The sequence below is a fragment of the Carcharhinus amblyrhynchos genome, chromosome 10, assembly GCF_965287045.1.
Source record: "Carcharhinus amblyrhynchos chromosome 10, sCarAmb.v2.hapA, whole genome shotgun sequence".
In the NCBI taxonomy this organism is placed as follows: domain Eukaryota; kingdom Metazoa; phylum Chordata; class Chondrichthyes; order Carcharhiniformes; family Carcharhinidae; genus Carcharhinus; species Carcharhinus amblyrhynchos.
Window position 1 is genome coordinate 81,097,894 of NC_137333.1, and position 21,358 is coordinate 81,119,251.

The 21,358-nt window shown below is 39.8% G+C and overlaps 1 protein-coding gene across 4 annotated transcripts in view; it reads left to right on the plus strand.

Moving 5' to 3' along the window:
* nbeaa (neurobeachin a) overlaps positions 1 to 21,358 on the plus strand; it is an 825,376-nt gene that overhangs the window by 300,822 nt on the left and 503,196 nt on the right. For 2 of the 4 annotated variants that reach the window (XM_080197464.1, XM_080197465.1), the window contains exons 24-26: positions 4,503 to 4,656; positions 8,993 to 9,001; positions 10,572 to 10,752. In XM_080197464.1, coding sequence (XP_080053590.1) covers positions 4,503 to 4,656; positions 8,993 to 9,001; positions 10,572 to 10,752 — 344 coding nt within the window. Of the gene's footprint in view, positions 1 to 4,502; positions 4,657 to 8,992; positions 9,002 to 10,189; positions 10,279 to 10,571; positions 10,753 to 21,358 lie in introns of those variants that run through there. The other 2 variants (XM_080197462.1, XM_080197463.1) reach the window with 1 other exon arrangement.

Sequence of the window (21,358 nt, forward strand, 5' to 3'; positions counted from 1 at the left end):
CCTGGACATGCAAATACCCTGTTGAAAAATGGTTCCACTAATTGCAGTGCATAGCTTCTGCAAGGGTTGCATCTGAATCATAGGAGCATAGGAACAGAATTAGACCATTCAGCCCATCAAGCCTGCTCCGCCATTCAATAAGATCATGGCTCATCAGACACTTCAAAGCCTTTTTCCCACAGTTATGGGCTACAATAACCTTTGGATTACTGTTAATCAGAAATCTATCAATCTCTACCTTAAACATACTTAATGATTGAGCTTCCATGGCCCTCTGAGGTAGAGAATTTCTAAGATTCACAACCATCTGTGTAAAGGAATTTCTCTTCATCTTGATCCTAAACGGCTTCCCCCTTATTTTGAAATTGTGCCATCTGGTTCTAGATTCCCCAGCTAAGGGAAACATCTTACCTACCTCTACCCTATCTATTTCTTGAAGTATTTTGTAGGTTTCAATGAGATCACCTCTTATTCCTCGAAATTGTAGAGAATACAGGCCTAACTCGTCCAATGCCTCTTTATAAGACAGTTCCATCATCCCTAGGACAAGAGTGGTGAACCTTTGTTGTACTTCCTTTATGGCAGTAATATCCTTTCTGAGGTATGGGGACCAAAATTGCACACAGTACTCCAAGTCTAACCAAGCTTCTGTACAATTGAAGCAAGAGCTCACCACTCATGTGTAAAATCCTCTTGGATTAAGCCTAATATTCCATCGGCCTTCTGAATGTCTTGCTGCACCTGCATGTTAGTCTGCAGTGACTTATGGACAAGGAGATCCAGGTCCCTTTGTCCGTCTATACATTTTAATTTCTTAACTTTCAGGAAGTACTGTGCACATTTGTCCATTTTACCAAAGTGGATTGCCTCATATTTTTCCATGTTCTATTCCATCTGCCCTGTTTAGTGCAGTTACGAGTGGTGTGCCTCAGGGATCTGTTTTGGGGCCACTGTTGTTTGTAATTTTTATTAATGATCTGGATGAGGGTATAGTTGGGTGGATTAGTAAATTTGCTGATGACACCAAAGTTGGAGGTGTGGTAGATTGTGAGGAAGGGTGTCATAGTCTGCAGGGAGACTTAGATAGGTTGCAGAGCTGGGCCGAGAGGTGGCGGATGGAATTTAATGCGGAGAAGTGTGAGGTAATTCACTTTGGTAGGAGCAACAGATGTGTCGAGTATAGGGCTAACGGGAGGACTTTGAATAGTGTGGATGAACAGAGGGATCTAGGTGTGTGTGTACATAGATCCCTGAAAGTTGGGAATCAAGTAGATAAGGTTGTCAAGAAGGCGTACGGTGTCTTGGCGTTTATTGGTAGGGGGATTGAATTTAGGAGTCGCAGTGTAATGTTGCAACTGTACACTACTCTAGTGCGGCCGCACTTGGAGTACTGTGTGCAGTTCTGGTCCCCGCATTACAAGAAGGATGTGGAGGCGTTGGAGAGGGTGCAGAGGAGGTTTACTAGGATGTTGCCTGGTATGGTGGGGAGGTCCTATGAGGAGAGACTGAGGGATCTAGGGTTGTTTTCGTTGGAAAGAAGGCGGCTAAGAGGGGATCTTATTGAAACATATAAGATGATTAGAGGTTTAGATAGGGTGGATAGTGATAGCCTTTTTCCTCGGATGGAGAAAGCTAGCACGAGGGGGCATGGCTTTAAATTAAGGGGGGGTAGCTACAGGACGGATGTCAGGGGTAGGTTCTTTACCCAGCGGGTGGTGAGGGATTGGAATGCCCTGCCTGCTGCAGTTGTAAATGCGTCTAGTTTGGGGGCGTTTAAGAGATCTCTGGATAGGTTTATGGACGAAAAGGGATTGGTATAGGCTAGTGGGTCATTGTTTTTGTAACTGGTCGGCGCAACATCGTGGGCCGAAGGGCCTGTTCTGCGCTGTAATGTTCTATGTTCTATGTTCTATGTTCTTATCCACTTACTTAGTTTGTCCAAATCCTCTTGTAACTGCTTCATATTTTCTTCACAACACACTTTCTTGCCTTGCTTTGTATCATCCATGCACTTGGAAATATTATGTTTGGCCCCCACATCCAAATCATTGATATGCATTGTGAACAGTTGGGGCCCAAGTATGATCCTTGCAGTACCCCACTACTACAGGCTGCCAACGTGAAAATGACCCATTTGTTCTTATTCTGTTTTCTGCGTGTTAATGGATTCTTTATCCATGCCAGTATATTACCTCCTATCCCATGTGTTTTTATTTTGTTAATTTACCTCCTATGAGGACTTTATCAAAAGCCTTTAGAAAATCATAATGGATACCAAGCCTTGGATTTATTAACAGTGTGATCATATCTGTTGCCTTCATACAACACCTTCCAATAGCTGTGGTGTGAAGCGCCACCATTTCCTGATTAGTTATCAGTTTTTTAAAAATCTATCTTCAACTTGGTGGATATATCTGCATTGAACAACTTGCAAAGAGCATCAGCCTTGAAGTTCTACGAAATGTAAGTTAGACCTAGTTGTCTTCAATCCAGGTGCTTATGAGAAATAGTTGGCAAAAGGGAATATCCTGATGTAAGGTTAACTCCCCACCAGTTAGCCAGAAGTCTACTCAGCTTCAACCATTTCCACTTTTTGTCATTTCCTAGTTTGGCCTTGGGACTTGAACATCTGACAAGTTTCTGAAACATGCAAGAGAGCTAATGAACACGTCTTCAATTCCACAAACTTAACCTGCCATAAAACTTTGCTGTCATTAATTTTGCTTGTCTTATTCAATGCCAAGCTTTGAATCATATCAACATGATCATTGAAGACTTTATTCAGGATGACCTTGTTATCTTCAAACTCAAATCTTGAAATGTTTTTCTAGATGACATCCTATCTGCCAAATATAAGCTTCCAAAACACTGCTTCCTATATCCTACTCCATCAAATCCTGTTCACTGAACATCCCCTGTTCTTGCTAACCTTCATTGGTTCTTGGTTCCCCAACACCTGCAATTTAAAATCTGCATCTTTGTGTTTAGACTCCTTCATGGCCTTCTGTGACCTGGTATCTAATTTTGTTCAATGTACTTCTGTGAACTGCCTCAGGATACTTTGCTACATTAAAGATGTTGTATAAATGTAAGTTGTTGTCATTCCCAACCTCTCCCAGTCTTTTAATTTCAAGAAGTCTACCTTCCTCTGACTTGTACCTCTTGTACATATCCCTCTTTTTCAACTTCATCAATGGTGCCTGGAATTCCCTTACAAAATTTCTCCCTCTTGTTGTCCTTTAAGACCTTCTGTAATGCTCATATTTTTACCAAGCTTTCATCACATCCTTCCTAGTGTTTCCCTCCTTTAGTTTGTTGTTTGTTTTTATCTAATCAAATCTTTGAATTATCTTGGGGTGTTTTTCTACTTCAAGGGTGCTAGATAAATATAAGTTGCTATATTACTTGTAAAGTTAGCCTCAGCCAAATCCAGGTAATGAAAGGGGTCAACAATTAAAGTAGATATTAGGGATGATCTTACTGGCTCATCCTACCAGTCGATTGATTAGGCGAGCTGGTAAGATCGGAGAAGAGGTGAAAAATCGGACTTGTGCTTTGGCTTCCTGCCTGTTGTGCTGTCACCGGCCCTGTTTTGCTAGTGAAATCAGGTTTGCACCCATAAAGGGCATGAAGCCCATTTGAATATTTATGATGTCATTTGAATATGATTAGTGTCCTGGATACTGTTGTCCATGCTCACTGGAACTTATCTGTTCATGTACAAACCTTACCTGTGGGGACCAGACGTGATGGCTGCACTAATGGGACCAGAGGCTATTGAAGCTCCACAGGTGGTCAAGGGCAGGGCAGGCAGTGCTCCTTGGACAGTGCTATCCTGGAAGTGCACACTGGGTGGCCAAAGGGCAGGGGCCTGAGGGGAGGGGGCTGAGCCTGAAGGGGACAGGGCCATAATGGGGGCAGGACCATGACAGAGGGTGGGGCAATGACAGGGGTGATGTCATGGTGGGGAGATAGTGACAGGGGAGCTCTGCAAGGTGGGGAGGTGGGTACCCTGCATCGCCTCAATTACGCCACTAGAGCTCAGCAGCCAGCTTCCTGGCTTGAATAGCCTCTGCCTGCTCTCGTTGCTAGTGAGAATAACACTTGGCTCTTTTTTGTCTAAATGCCTTTGTGATTGCATTTGGGGGCATGTTTTCACACTCATTTGGCACTTAGAATTGTTTTGGTAAGATCACTCCTGCTTTTTGTATTTTCCTGTTCAAATCTTTCAAATCCTCTGGAGAAATCTGAATGTAAAACTGTACCTGTGACTGCCATATGCTAACAGTGTGAGATAGTCACACCAAAGAAATCAGAGACTATTATTTTGCTGACTCTTGAAATTTAATCTAATTTCCTTTCCTCTTAATTTCACTTGGCTGGTTAAAAGTTTGATTGCAGTAAATCTAACACAGCCTAATGTTTCTTTAGTGATTTAACAATTTCAGACTAGCAATTAAGGAGTAGTACCATTGTTATTTTAATAATTTGTGTTTTTGCAGCCACACGACAAAGTCAGTGATGGATTTTGTGAATAGCAATGAGAACATTATTTTTGTGCACAATACAATTCATCTCATTTCCCAGATGGTAGATAACATAATCATTGCTTGTGGAGGAATTTTGCCTTTGTTATCAGCGGCCACATCCCCATCTGTAAGTATGAAGCAGGATGCAATCTCATGTTATTGACCAGAGTTAGTCAGCAGTTCTATAAAATAGTGTAATATTTAAAATTCTATATTGGACAGAAATGATTGTGTTAAAGTAACATTGTTAAAGTAAAATATATCTACCTTTTTAAGTAATTTAGTAATTACAAAGTAAACCACTAATTTAACAAATATCAAGTTTTAGGTTTAACATGCAGGTGTACAGATTACATGATTGTGCAAATAAGTTTGCTGTCAACTGTTTACTTTGCATTCCATGTTGTTATTACAACATAAATGTAAAATCATCTGACTGAATTTTAAATATGAGTTCTTCATTCTATGCTTTGTACAGAAGTAAGATGTGCTGAAACAGTAATATTACAGTGAAGTGTACTTCAATGTATGCAACTTATCTGCCAACATGTTCATTATGTAAAAAAGAAAAAAAATCCAATTTGGGTTGCACAACAGAAGTGTGTGAGCGAATTGTGCCATGGACATGGGTGGGGTTGACACTTTGGTTAGTTCTGAGGTACTCAATTTTAGTAGCTATATATATATATATGCTCATGGCAAAGATTTGTTCATAAACTGGGAACATTCTGGCACAGCAGCTGAAGGGAGTTGCTGCTTAATGAAGCACTGGCACTTTCTTTGCTTTGCAGGTGCTGGATTTGGGTTTTGCTGGCATATTAGAGACGGCTGAAGTGAGTGCAAGGGCCCAGAGAGGATGGAATATTATTCCCTTTGCAGAGAGAGACATGGAGATAATTTTGCAAGAGGCAAAAGAAAGTGGGATTGCTTATTTAGTTTGAAGCAGTAACGGAAAGCAGCTGCCTGCTTGTGGGAAGCTTTGCAAAAAGTATGTAAAGTTCCCTGTATTCATTTATTTTTTTCACTTACCTCAGTTTGCTCACACTTTTTTCTAAAACTTACTCTATTCCAATCTGGTGCCCTTATTTTTGTCTAACTTTCCTTTTCTGTTTGCACTTTATGGATAAGTTGAGCTTTGGAGAAGCGGAACAGGAGATTCTGGTAATAGGGTAGGGGAATTGATAGAGAGAAAGTTGGATGTTCAGGATCAAAATGAAGGGGGTTAGAAAATGAAGGAAGTTTAGCTCATTGAGAACGTGAGGAAGCAGCAAGGGTCAGATATAAACAGTTGAGTTTTATTTTGCTGGTGAAGGTACTGCTTACTCTAGGGTTGGAAATGTCAGGGATGTGGTGTTATGAAGCTGTTAATAGAGAGGGTTATCTTTACCCTCCAGGATCATCCTACAGTAGTGATGGTTTTGACAGAGGACAGCAAGACCCAAGTCAAGTTAGGTCTGGAAATGTATAAACCAAGCCAGGGTACATTAAAAAGGCTGGTGTTTATGTCCTTTAGAGTTACGAGAACTAAGATCAGGGTCATTCAAAGGAATGGGAGATTAAGCTTTTGCTGGGGAGAACATTCATCTGACTTAGTCATTGAGTAAATACTAGATGCAGTAATTTAAATTACTAATTAAATTTGATAATTATACAGACACAATGGTGTTGTGGTAGGTGAAGGATCAAAATAATGGTGTATGGAGGGCCAAACTCTAGACATTTTGAATGTTTGAGAGTGCAATTGTAAGCACAAAGTGGATTGTGGGGTAACATGAAGGGATTCCAAGTGGGTTGTAAGAGCGTATGGGTATTTTTGTATATGGAATATGAGGAAGTAGTTGGAGAAAACCTGTCAATGATCAAACCAATAGATCTTGGGATGTAAGCCTGACTTGAATATTACGGTGAATGTGGGTAGGCAGGTTTCTATGGGAGGGAACTGCAATTTTTCCGAAAGGTTTTGGAGATACCAGTGACATCCAGATTATCTTCTGGAAACATTCATCTATTTTGAGTGTTTGTCCCCAGCGCTGGAAGGAAAATATTTTAAGATTCATTCTATGCAAGCTGTCTTGACCTGTGTAACTGAAATGTTTAAATTGTTACTGTCACCATCAGACTCTCTGCCTCTTTTACCCAAATAGAGCTACAAAGATTATCCATAGAATCCCTACAGTGCATAAGCAGGCCACTTGGCCCATTGAGACTCCATCGACACTCTAAAAGAGCATCTATCCAGGCCCACACCCCCTCCCTATTTCCTTAACCCTGTGTATTTAACATGGTTAATCCACCCAACCTACACATCTTTGGACACTAAGGAGCAATTTAGCATGGCCAGTCCACCTAACCAGAGCATCCAGAGGAAATCCACGCAGACAAGGGGAGAAAGTGCAAACTCCACACCCCAAAGCCGGAATTCAACCCGAGTCACAGGAGTTCTGAGGCAGCAGTGCTAACCACTGTGCCACCCTGGTCTTCCCTCACAAATTGTTGACGTTTATATTGAGATGGTATTTTTAAGCATTCAACTGATTCAGATGAACTGCACCCTTCCAGAACAGAAAACAGCTCATTTATCTACAAACACAACAATTTCTGTCTTATTTCATGACTCCTTTAAGTCATAAAAACAATTGGCACTTGTCTTCTGAGTAATTGCAATCGACTGACTACAGTCTAGGGATGATTGAGCCATCTGCTTAATCCTCAAATTTCTCCTATAATGGCTTTTTACAAGAACAGATTTCCGATCCAGTATGTACATTAATATTAGTGTGCAAACTCTTTAGTCCTTTCATTTTTTTCCCTTCAGACCACCCACCTTACTACCCAAAACCTCTTCAAAAAAAAACCATCTGAGTGAACCACCTTGATCTTGAATGGCTCAGCATTGATGTATAATGGCAGCTTGAATGGTGCCAGGAATCTCCTTGAACATGTTCTTGTGGCAACATATAACTTGAGCATTTATAAACTCAATACGGTTGCTATTCTGTTAACCTGGGTTCCACCAGTGACTTTCGGAACCCTAGTTATAGTGAAAAAGTGAAGACCTCCCTCTTGATTGATTTTCTTTGGAACAATTGTGACATTCTTATGACGTGGCAAACAAATCGTCAATGACCTGTTGTGTCCAGTACCCTCATGTAGATAAATTGAAATAACAAATGCTACTCAAGGCAGCTTAAAAGCACCAGAAGCAAGGATCTTCAAAGCAATTGTGGCTTTTACTGTAAAAGGCAGAGCTATTTCTATCATGCACAAAATTTGGAGGCCTGACAGCAACAAACAGAAGACTTCCGAGACTCTTGAGTTTCTAGTAAAGCATATGTGGTGTCGACAGAATTTGTAAGATGTGCCCACGTTAACTATTTGTCATCTTACACTGCCACCTTGTACAAGAGTAGTCTGCTCAGATCATCTCCAATTAAGACAAATTTGCATCCACTCATATTTGTAGAATAGCTTCTTCTCATCAACTAGCTTCCTTAATGCAAGGGGGATTCCCAGTTAAAATATTCATTTTTTGTTGGGGGGGGGGAGCTATTTTTACTGAGAATGTCTTTCAGAATGGTATTCAATAGTGGTGAAGAAAATGGGAAAAGTAACAGTAAATTACAAAGTAAAGGACAGTAAGACAAAACAACTTAATTGTCACTTGCAATATATCTTTAAGAACCCAAGTTTGGAAGTATGATGGAAGTGCATGTGTCCTTGCTTCAAGCATTGAAATGGTATTTGATTGCAATTACTGGAAAATGCAAGGGAGGAAAGTTTTACCCGAACTTGCGAACTTTTCAGATCTCTGTTAAAAGTTGAATACCGCGTTTTGTGAGCTACTGTGAGTAATTAGTAAGCACAAAAAATTATTAACTGGTACCACACAGCTAGTAATTTTGCAGTCTCTATCAAGCTTTCTGTCCATGGTTGGTACATGCATCCATTATTCCATGGTGCATTGAATGGAAAATCTTCCTGATTACTCCTGCACATTTATTGTCGATCTTAACTCTGCACCAGGATGTGAGTTTTGATTGTTTGATTATTTTTGTGCACAATTCATTTTTGATCTTTGTGGCATTCCAGAAGCAGATGGCAGTGTTGCATTTTGAAAAATTAAGATACAGAATAGAAATAATTTTTTCTCAGTCATGTTTCAGTATTTGAAATAATTTAAATTATTCTTTTGGAAAACCATCCATCAAAATGATTAATGTTGAATTTGCCATCTAAAACTTCCTTTATAAGTTTTAGCAAAGGATAGTTCCAGCATGTTCAAAATCAGCAATTCAATTATTAAATCCATAACCCATTTCCTTTCAGTTATCACTAATTGAGTTTTTAAGGCAGAATATAGTACATAAGAAATTATGATTTTAAAATTTAATTTATTTTTCCTTCTCTAAATTAATTCTTACCGTTTTCTTTTTGTGTTGTATTTTTGCATATCACATGTCCAGAGTTCTAAGGTTAGTATTTCTACTTTTTGATTTTAATTGAATTTAAAAGTGATTAAATCTTCCATATAATCACTTAATATGGGAACGAATAATGTCTCAGTTTTAATTAATGATTTAAGGAAGTTAATAATTTGTTACAGTGGAGCACTCTTGTCTTGGTTTTCAATATCTGAACTGATAATTTACTTGGAAAGAAGAACAAGTATTCAGAAAAGGGGGGTTTTCTGCTTGTCTACTGTAACATCAGTGGATGAGTCATGGAAACTCATGAAACACGCACAGATATTTTCCTGGTAGTTCTGAGGAATTTCCCACTGAAATGGCAGGTGGGAGAACCTCCATGGAAATTCACTTGCAAAGTGATGAGTGGTTAAAAAATATTTGCATTATTTGCAAATGTTTCATATCCTGCAAAATATTGATCACTAAAATGTTATTCATGTAAATGACCAATAATATTCTCTCTCACAACTATAATGCAAAATTAAAAAATGATTGAAATACCAAATAGTATCTGAAAATATTTAGTTATATGCAAATTGAAAAATTCCAAGTATCAGTTAGTGTATAAATATCATTTAAGAGCTGAGAATGACAAGAGAAGCATTTGAATGAGTCGCAGATGGTATTTAGGTGTGTGCAGCCAAAAGAATGCAATAAAGGTTGGCTTGCATGATAATTGATATATCACTCAAATTAAAAATTGCATTACTAAAGTGCTATTAACTTGAAAAATATCAAAGTGTCTTGTCTTCAAAGTTGTGTTAATTTTTATAGCACTGTGATATGACTTTGCCATGCTTCAATTACACTTGATCATTATTATCTTATGCTTAGTGATTGAAGTTTTATTTGGGAAAAACAGTGAGAGATTAGAGTCCCTGAATTTGAATTATTTATTTTGATTCTCGGAATATTTCAATCATGCTTTTTAAAGCCTTAAATTTAACAAGTTGAGCTTTCAAAAGTATCCTGAAATTAATTTGAATACTTTAATATCAAAGTGTATATCCACAGGGAATGTTGGTAATTTACAGTAACACAATCAGTGTCGAAATTGCACTTAAACATATACAGCATATATAATTTTCTAGTATCCTGCTTGATAGCAATTTTCTGTTTCACTGGCCCTTCCTGTATATGTACAGATTTTCCTTATAAACTTGTTATACCCACTTTTCCTCCCACGTGTTATTAAAAACTGTTGCTATCTTCAAAAGACCAACACAGTGGATTCCAGAGCCCCAGTGGACAGTGGGAGACTCCACAGCCCGGGCAAGTCACTCGTAAGTTAAAAAAAATTATATATGCTGCATATACATTTTACCTAAGATAAAGTAATTGAAGTGTTCAGCTTTATTTTCATAGTATATGATAGCATGAGAAGCTATCTATTGTAGTAGAAGCTTGTAAGATGCTACCATCCAAGTTTTTTTAGTAAATAAGCTGAAAATTCAAGCTTAATCAACGACAATATTTTTCTGAATTAATTTCAACAGTGTGCTAAAAATTCGGTATTTTTGAAGAAAAAGATTTGTGATACTATTACATGTGTGTTTTGCCTGTTTTTATTTAAAAGACTGAGCTGGAAAACATTGAGGCGACCCAAGGCATGTCAACAGAGACAGCAGTAACATTTTTAAACAGGCTGATGGCCATGGTTGATGTCCTAGTTTTTTCGAGCTCACTCAATTTCAGTGAAATTGAAGCAGAAAAAAACATGTCATCCGGAGGCTTAATGCGGCAATGCCTGAGGCTTGGTGAGTCTGTACGCTTTATATTTGTAGAATCTAAAAATAATTATGACACAAGGAGGCCACTCGGCCCATCATACCTTCGACAAGAGCAACTTAACTAGTCCCAATCATATATCTATAGTACTGCATTTTTTTTGTCATTTCAGATGCTTAATCAATTATTTTCTAAAATTCATTATTGAATCTGCCTTCATCACACTTTCAGATAGTGCATTCCAATCCTTACCATTTGCTGTGTAGAGACATTTTTTTCCACATTGCTTTTAATTCTTTTGTCAAGCACTTCAAATCTGTTCCTTTTGGTTTTCAACCCTTTTGCCAATGGCAGCTGTTTCTCTATCTTCTTTTCCTACACTCGTCATGATTTTGACCATGGTTATAAAACCTCCTCTCAAATTTCTCTAAGGAGAATAATGCAAGCTGTTTCAACCTAGCCGTGTAACTGAAATCCCTCATCCTTGGATCCATTGTTGTAATTTTTTTCTTCATTCTTTCTAAAGTTTCCACATTCTTCCTAAAATGTCGTGCCCTGAGTAGGACATAATTCTCTGATCACGGTAGTGTGTTTTATAAAGGTCCATTGTAACTTTTTGCTTTTGTATTCTGTGTCTCGATTTAGAAAGGCCAGGATCTCATATCCTTTGTTTAACTGCTTCCTCAATTCCCATTGTCACCTTCAATATATATATCCCCAGATTCCTCTGCTCCTGATCTGCCTTTTAGAGGCTGTTAACTTTAAATTGTATTTCAAATTCCAGAAAGAATAGCACATGAAAATTTCTTGTTTTAAAAATGTTACTGGATCAAATTACTAAATACACTATTGACTGGACTCTATTTTCTTTTGTTGGCAACTCACATTTCAAACTGTAGAAATAAATGGTTCCTTTTTACCTATGACACATGGAATTACAGCTCTTATTCCGTTAATCCCAATTTTCAAAAGTTTGCTTCCTTTTTACATTTCCAGCCTAATAGCCATGGTTGATGTCCTAGTTTTCTTGAGCCCACTCAATTTCAGTGAAGGCCCAGAACTATCTCAAACTGAAGTTTACCTTGTAGATTTCGGTCTCTAACTCCAAGCTAGGAGTTAGAGAATGAAATCTACAATGTGAACATCATAGTTCATGAGCTTGGTGAATACATTCCCAACCATGCTCACAGGGTAATCAAGTAGAGTCTGGATTTTCTCAGTTTACTGTGTCTGGTTGATTCTATCTTTTGCTGCTTAGCTCTCAAGTTGGCTACAGATCACATGAGACAGAATTGCAATACCGTCTGTCTGTGATTTTCATGGATTTGTAGGGAAGCTTTTTAAACATCTCAAAATGGCTTCCTCTGTCCTCTTACCCATGGTAATGGGAAATGTGATAAGTTAATTAATTATCCTTGAACCCAACTTCCTTATCTTTCTTTCCAAGATAAAGTTTACAACGCAACTCTTTACAACTTAGATATTAATACCTTTCTGGGACTTTGGAATACTCAGCGGTCGACACATTGTAGCCTTAGAAATTGTTGTAATTGTTCTTGAGAGTAAATATGTTGCATCGTCCTCTGAGTAAAACAATTTAAGTCTCTCTTGGATCTCAAACCACCCAGGCTTACTGTCAGACAATGCCAGAACAGGTCACAAGACTACTTTTATTTATCCCACATCTAAAACTACAGTCCCAGAAAATGAACTAAACGTTATGAACTAAAAAATATGACCTGATAACATGATCTTGCAAACTTCAGAATTGCAATCATTCATTGTGCTAATGTACATCACTTTTACTTTCCTAGATAAATCACATCTGCCATGGATCTGCCTTTTCTGCCAGCTTGCCCATGTCCTTTGAAGCCTATCACTGTCCTCCACATAATACTTCCAAGTATCATGTAATTTGTAAATTTTGAAATTGTGCCCTCTGTACCCTAGTTCAAATTACAAAACAGTAAAGCAGTGATATTACTACCAACCCCTGGGGAACATGGCAGCATAACCTCCTGTTATCTGAAAACAATATTTCACCAAAACTCTGTTTTTTTGCTACTTAGACAATTTCAGATCTGTTCTGCCATTGCCCTTTTTATTCCATAGGTTTAGAATTTGCTGGAATTTTATCAAAAATCATTTGGAAATCCAAAGATACCAGATTTTCCAGGCTATCATCATCAACCCTCTGTTCCCTTATGCTCCTGGGGAAGACTGTTAACTTTCAAAAAGAAATCGGAACTCCTAGTTGTTAACTGAAAGCACTATGCCTCAAGTTACATGTTTTTCATGTTTTTAACAAAAGCTTTTGCTGTATAAGACTCTGTATAAATGGAGTTAAACAAAGCACTCATTATTAACACGTCAGACTATATTTTGTAAACACTTTGATGTTAAACCCAAAATCTCAACAAACAATTCTCATTCTGTTTAAATTTCACCCAGTAGTTCCCCGTACGTTACAGGATCATGAGAGTTCTCTTGGGACCAAAACAAAGTGTGCCACAGGTCTCGGGAAATCACTCCAATTCTCCCCAGTGTTCTTGGTCTTTTCCAAGCTGTGGCATTTCTTGATGTCCTTTCATTGGCATTTGGTTTGGTAGTCATCCAAGAGCAATGGGAAGATGGCAGTACTTAGAAACCTATCACCTCGGTTAGAGATCACTGTTACAAAAGTCTCTTACAGAAATGTCCTAGGCCTAACCATCTTCAGCTGCTTTGTCAGTGATCATCTTTTCAACATAATGCCAGAAGTGGGGACCTCACTCACTCAGTGTTAGGCTTTATTTGCAGTTTCTCAGGTAATAAAGTAACCTATGCCTGAAAGCAGCGTTCAGGCTTGGGCTGAATTATGACAACTAAAATTTTTTTTACACCCATGCCTGGCAATGGTCATCACCAACAAGGGAAACTAAATACCTCCATTTGACATTCAGTGGCCATTGTTAAATTACCAGATTTAACTCCCTCACCATCAACACTTGGGGTCATTATTGATTTAAATTGGTCAGTATTTAAATATTGTGGCTATAAGACCATGTAAGAATCTGGGCATTGTCCGAGAGTAACTTGCTTCTTGATGCAGCAAAGCTGTTGACAATCTACAAAACACAAATCAGGAGTTACTGCTTGGTAAACAGCACCTGTGGTGGGTTACTTTCTCCCAACTCTGAGAATCTGCAGCAGTGAGACCAACTGCGTTTTTCTTTGTGGCCAGGTGTTAGAACTAGCACCTTACTTTGAACAACTTTTGAACTTAACTGTCTGTTCCAATGGCAACCAGATTTATTGCCAGGCAGAATACAGCACAATTTCACATCCTCCTTCAATTCCGGGGCTTTCTGTAACTTATCAGAGACTAATTAAAACATAACTGTCATATGAAGTCCAGCGATCCTAACACAGTTTATTGTCACTGAAGGAATGTGCACTTCCACGCTATTTCTATTACATTCACAGAATATCCAATGGGTTACATTACAAAAAGTTTGGGGGCAATTCTCCCAGCCTGCTGCATGGGGTAGCAGGCTTCCCATTGGATGCCACAGCTGCCATGAGTCTCAGGCGCCATCAGTTCCTGTGCTGATTTCTGGCGCAAAATTGTATTAATTATTCAAATTCTCATTTAAATACAATTTGAATCCCATCAGCAGGCCCAGGACTGAAATCTCTGGGCCTGCTAGCCTCTCCCACCCAGCCAAGTGTGTTTCATTTCAGTGGGGTTTACAACAGCTCCCCGTTTGTGGGGAGGCTGGTGGCCCGACTGTGCTGGAATGAAGGAGGGGTATCGAGGCCCACCAGAGGATCAGGGGTAAGGGGGTGCCTTCTGGCCATTGGCCATTCAGTGCCAGTCTGGGCCCCTGGCACTGCCCAAGGGGCAAAGTGGCAATGCCTAGGGGACATCTTGGCACTGCCCACTGTGCATTGGGCTGTGCCAAGAGGAGGGGGAGGGGAGGATCAGGAGATTGGGATGGTGGGGGGACGGTGAAGCTGATCCACTCAGCACTATGCTGCTGGGCTCTTCAGCTGGTATAGGCTTCGCACGCAATTTTTTCATGTGAATCACACTAGTGCACTCTGCAGTGCACTGAGTGTGGGAGATTCATTTTGAAACCCTGAATGAATAAAACAACGAGGTTTACTCCAGTTTTTACGTGAATTGGACACTTAGAATTTTTTGGGGAGAATCGCCCTCTTTGTTTTTCATATTGACAAATGTGGCAACCAATTTCCAAACTGCAGCATCTTTTATTAGTTTGCTGACAGACGACATTTGGTTATGATTTTACTGTGGAAAAATACATCCCTTAGCCCATTAACTTCAACCTCTCTCACTTCAGCTCACCTCACTTCTGTTCCTTCTATCTTATATGTCAATTGTGTCTCAGTTGGTAATCATCCAAGTCAGGAGGTTGTGGGTTTACATCTCATTCCAAGACTTGCGCACAGAAATAAAGGTTGACACTCCTGTGCAGTAGAGAGGGAATGCTCCAATGTCAGAGGTGCAGACTTTCAGATGAAATCTTAAATGAAAGTGCTGTCCGTTTAACACAAAAATGATCATAAAAGATCCCATAGCACTATTTCAAGAGAGTCATTCCTGGTGTCCTGATCATGTTTATACTTCAATCAACGTTACAAAAGCACATCATTTGATCATATTCACATAATTGTTTGCAGATGATTACTGAGCATTATTTGGTTGTAGTGCTTTTTGCATAATGGCAGTAACTACACTTCAGTAATATTTCATTAGCTGTGAAGTATTTTAAGATGTCTGGTAGTTTGTAGAGGTGCTGTTTAAATGTAAGTCTTTTTTATAGCAATTATCTCATCCAATTCTAGTAAATTGTGGTAAATTGGATTAGACACTGGCTCAATGGAAGAACAGTAAAAAGTCTGACAACACCAGGTTTTAGTCCAACCTATTTATTTGATAATATTCTCAAATTATTATCAAATAAATAGGTTGGACTAAAACCTGGTGTTGTCAGACTTTTTACTGTGTTTACGCCAGTCCAACGCCGGCATACCCACATCAATGGAAGAAGCCAGAGAGTGGTTGTGGAGGATTGCTTCTCTGAGTGGAGGCCTGTGACTAGTGGTGTGCTGCAGGGATTGGTATTGGGTCCATTGTTGTTTGTCATCTATATCAATGATCTGGATGATAATGTGGTAAATTGCATCAGCAAATTTGCTGATGATACAAAGATTGGAGGTGTAGTGGACAGTGAGGAAGGTTTTCAAAGCTTGCAGAGGGATTTGGACCAACTAGAAAAATGGGCTGAAAAATGACAAATGGAATTTAATGCAGACAAATGTGAGGTATTGCACTTTGGAAGAACAAACCAAAGTAGAACGTACAGGGTAAATGGTAGGACTCTGAAGAGTGCAGTTGAACAGAGGGATCTGGGAATACAGGTACAGAATTCCCTAAAAGTGACGTCACAGGTGGATAGGGTTGTAAACAGTGCTTTTGGTACATTGGCCTTTATAAATCGGAGTATCGAGTACAAAAGTTGGAGTGTTATGGTAAGGTTATATAAGGCATTGGTGAGGCTGAATTTAGAGTATTGTGTACAGTTTTGGTCACCTAGTTACAGGAAGGATGTAAATAAGGTTGAAAGAGTGCAGAGAAGGTTCACGAGGACGTTGCTGGGACTTGAGAAGCTGAGTTACAGAGAGAGATTGAATAGGTTAGGACTTTATTCCCTGGAGCGTAGAAGAATGAGGGGAGATTTGATAGAGGTGTATAAGATTTTGATGGGTATAGATAGTGAATGCAAGCAGGCTTTTTCCACTGAGGCTAGGGGAGAGAAAAACCAGAGGGCATGGGTTAAGGGTGAAAGGAGAAAAGTTTAAAGGGAATATTAGGGGAGGGGATTGCTTCTTCAGACAGAGAATGGTGGGAGTGTGGAATAGCTGCTGGATAAAGTGGTAAATGTGGGGTCACTTTTAACATTTAAGAAAAACTTGGACAGGCTCATGGATGAGAGGGGCATGGAGGGATATGGTCCAAGTGCAGGTCAGTGGGACTAGGCAAAAAATGGTTTGGCACAGACAAGAACGGCCAAAAGGCCTGTTTCTGAGCTGTAATTTTCTATGGTTTTATGGTACTGTTTGTAGTGCTAATCCACAGGCAACCGTATTCCATAATTTTTTACTCACAGCCTGTGTCTGTGTTTCAAGGTATTTCAAGCTTTCTAAACATTTCTATCCTAACGTCCATGGTCCGAAGATTAAAAAACTGTGGTTTAGATTAACTTGGCAAAATTTAAACATGAGCCACATGACTTACCCAGAGTGGGCCCGTGTAAGATACTCTTTCAGGGAATTGGTGCAGAATGAGTCTGCATTGCAGGAATTTTTTGGTAAAGATTGTGAGAGGAGAGGTGATTGAGAGATTTGAACACAATGATGTGTTTTTTAATATCAAGGCTTTGCTGGATTGTAAGACATAGGAACAGAAGTGGGCCATTTGGCCCATCGTGTCTCCTCCACCATTCAATGAAATCATGGCTGATCTCGTATCATAGAATCCCTACAGTGCGGAAAGAGGCCATTCGGTCCATCGTATCTGCACCGACTCTCCAAAAGAGCATCTTACCCAAGGCCCACCCATTCCAGTAACCCTGAGCATATACCATGGCTAACCCACCTAACATACATAGTTTGGAACAGTAATGAACAATTTAGCATGGCCAATCCACCTAATCTGAACACTTCTGGACTGTGGGAGAAAACCCATGCAGACACAGGGAGAACATGCAAATTCCACACAGTCAACCAAGGCTGGAATTTAGAAGAATGAGGGATGACCTGATTGAGACATATAGGATTCTCAGGGAGCTTGACAAGGGAGACTCTAGGACCAGAGGGCATAATCTCAGAATAAGGCTGGAATTGAACCCAGGTTCTTGGTGCTGTGAGGCAGCAGTGCTAAACACTGTGTCACTGTGCCACCCTCCTCATTTCCATCTTCAACTCCAATGAATGCAGATACAACTCACCTAACCTCTCCACATAAGAAAATCCCACCATACTTGGATCAACCTAGTGAACCTTCTCTGGATTGCCTCTAATGCCACTATATCTTTCCTTAGATAAGGGGACCAAAACTGCTCACAGTATTGTAGGTGTGGTGTAACTAATGCCTTGTATAGTTTTTGCAAAACTTCCCTACCTTTATATGTCATTCTGCTTGACATAAACACCAGCATTTAATTTGCTTTCCCAATTACCTGCTAAAGTCGCATGCTAGTTTTTTGCGAAGACCCCCAAAATCCTTGTGTGCTGCAGTTTTCTGCAGTCTTTTTCCACTTAGATAATACTCAGCTCCTTTATTCTTCATACCAAAGTGCATAACTTCACATTTTTCTGCATTATATTCTATCTACCAAGATTTTGACCACGTACTTAACCTGTCTATATCCGTCTGTAGTCTCTGTGTCATCCTTACCATGTTCGTTCCACTTGTTTTTGTGTGACCTGCAAACTTGGCAATAGTACATTCACTTCCCTCATCCAAGTCATTAATATATATTGAAATAATTGTGGCCTCAGCATGAATCCCTATGGCACTCCACTAGTTAGTTACAAGTTGCCACCCTGAAAATGCATCTCTTATTCCAAATCTGTCTTCTAGCATTTGGCCAATCTTGTATCCATGCTGATATAGTACCTCTGACACCATGAGCTCTTACTGTATTAAGAACCTTTTGTGTGGTACCTTATTGAATGTTTTTTGGAAATCCAGGTAAGTTACATCTACTGGTTGGCCATTAGATGTCCTGTTCGTTACCATGCTAAAGAATCAGGAACCAATGTAGGGAATCAAGCACAGGGATAATAGGCGAACAGGCCTTCAAGGTAGGATAAGACCAACAGAGCTTTCAATGACTAAAGATGGAAGGTCAACAAGGAGAGAGAATATTGGAAAAGTCAAGTGTGGATAGTTACAGATAGTTTAAACTGTAAATCCAAGCAGTGTGTATCCTGATTCAGAAGCTCACAACTTCTGTATAGAAAGTTGTACGTTTTGCCATTTGCAGAATTCTAGATTTGGGTATTTGCCTATAGAGTTCAATATCAGAATGGAACTTAATACAAGTAGATTATTTCAACTATATCTCCATCTTAATCTGAAATATTAGCTTAAATTATGTGTTTAAATGCTGAGTAGGATTTGAATCCATAAGCTCTGACATAGGTTCCTAAATCTTGCTGCTGTTTATACTGGCAGGATCGTACAGTCCTGCCAACGGAGTACCCCTGTCATGGGTTTTCCAGCTGCAAGGGATGCATTCAATGGGAAACCCAGTTGACAATGATGGGGCCATAAGATCTCGCCACCAGTGACCAGCAAAACATGCTGCGGGGGGAGGAATGTCCCGCCCAACAATGAGCATTGTACCAAATGCACCAAGCTAATGGGTGGGATTTTATGGCCTTGTTCGCCCTGGAACCATAAAATCCTGCCCCAAGGTCAACAGATCTTCCTATAGCCCATCCCTTGCCTGCTCCAATTCCTGTGGCAAGCGGGTAGATAAAATTCTAGCCAATGTGCAAAATTTTTGTCCTCTTGTTTCTTTCTTCAGTACTTTAGCTTTATCCCTTTTACTTGTCCACTATATTGTACTCTTGTTTCTGACCCTTTATAATCTATGTCAGGCATTAAACTCTTGAATTGTTAAAGTACAGTACAGTACTCTAGCCAACTGTCTGCCAGAACAATTCAACAAGTCACACTTCCATAGCTGTGCAATGTTTTTCTCAGGTACTTATCGAATTCCTTTTTAAAATCCTGTGATTATACCTGTCTCCATCATGTTCTCAGACCATGTCCTCTAGATCTCAACCACTCACTGAATAGAAGTGTTTTTTCCCTTGGTGCCTTTGGTTCTTTTTCCACTTACTTTTGATCTCTGTCTTCTAGTCCTCGACTCTTTCAATGATAGGGTAATTTCTGGACCCATCATTATTTGGAACGTCTTTTTTAAAAGCTCCTTTCAACCTCCTCTGAGGAGTACAAACATAAAAACAGAGGAGAATTTATAGCTTAGGTGGAGGCCATTTGGCCCATCCTGTACATGCTGGCCAAAACAGTTATCCAACCTGATATCTTACCTGTGCTGCACTGTTGAATGAATCCATCCACGTGTAGTGAATAGTAATTGGAATGTTTCTCTTGGCAGGATAGGGGGATATTTAATTTCATGTCAGTTTTTTGATCCTATAGCTTGCACATCAGAATCATTTTCCTGTCCTTACAATTCAATACAGTACACACTTTGTTTGTTTGAAATTTTGCAAAAGAACCATTAGATTATCCATTACTTTTAATTTGAGATTTTAAGACTCTTGTTTGCATGCGCAGACATAAGAACAAAGAACAAAGAAAATTACAGCGCAGGAACAAGCCCTTCTGCCCTTCAAGCCTGCACCGACCATGCTGCCTGACTGAACTAAAACCCCCTACCCTTCCGGGGACCATACCCCTCTATTACCATCCTATTCCTGTATTTGTCCAGACGCCCCTTAAAACTCACTATCGTATCTGCTTCCACTATCTCCCCCGGCAGCGAGTTCCAGGCACCACCACCCTCTGTGTAAATGCCTTGTACATCCCCTTTAAACCTTGCCTGTCGCACCTTAAACCTATGCCCCCTAGTAATTGACTCATTCACTCTGGGGGAAAAAGCTTCTGACTATCCACTCTGTCCATGCCCCTCATAATCTTGTAGACTTCTATCAGGTTGCCTCTCAACCTCCGTGTTCCAGTGAGAACAAACCAAGTTTCTCCGACCTCTCCTCATAGCTAATGCCATCCATACCAGGCAACATCCTGCTAAATCTTTTTTGTACCCTCTCCAAAGTCTCCACATCCTTCTGGTAGTGTGGCGATCAGAATTGAAAACTATATTCCCAAGCGTGGCCTAACTAAGGTTCTATAAAGCTGCAGCATGACTTGTGAATTTTTAAACTTGGTGCCCTGGCCGAAGAAGGCAAGCATGCCGTATGCCTTCTTGATTACCTTCTCCATCTGCTTTGCTATTTTCAGTGACCTGTGTACCTGTACACCCAATTCCCTCTGCCTGTCAATACTCATAAGGTTTCTGTCATTTACTGTGTATTTCCTATCTTCATTAGACCATCCAAAATGTATTACCTCACATTTGTCCAGATTTAACTCCGTCAGCCATCTCTCTGCCCAAGCCTCCGACCTACCGATATCCTGCTGTCTCTTCTGATGGTCCTCATTACTATCTGCAAATCCACCAACCTTTGTGTCATTTGTAAACTTACAAATCAAACCAGTTATATTTTCCTCCAAATCATTTATTTATATTATGAACAGCAAAGGTCCCAGCACTGATCCCTGAGGAGAGCCACTTATCACAGCCCTCCATTCAGAAACACATCATTCAACTGCTACCCTCTATCTTCTATGACCAAGCCAGTTCTGTATCCACCTTGCCAGCTCACCTCTGATCCCATGTGACTTCACTTTCTGCACCAGTCTGCCGTGAGGGAACTTGTCAAGGGCCTTACTGAAGTCCATGTAGACAATATTCACTGCTCTACCCTCATCAATCGTCTTCGTCACTTCCTAGAAAAACTCGACTAAGT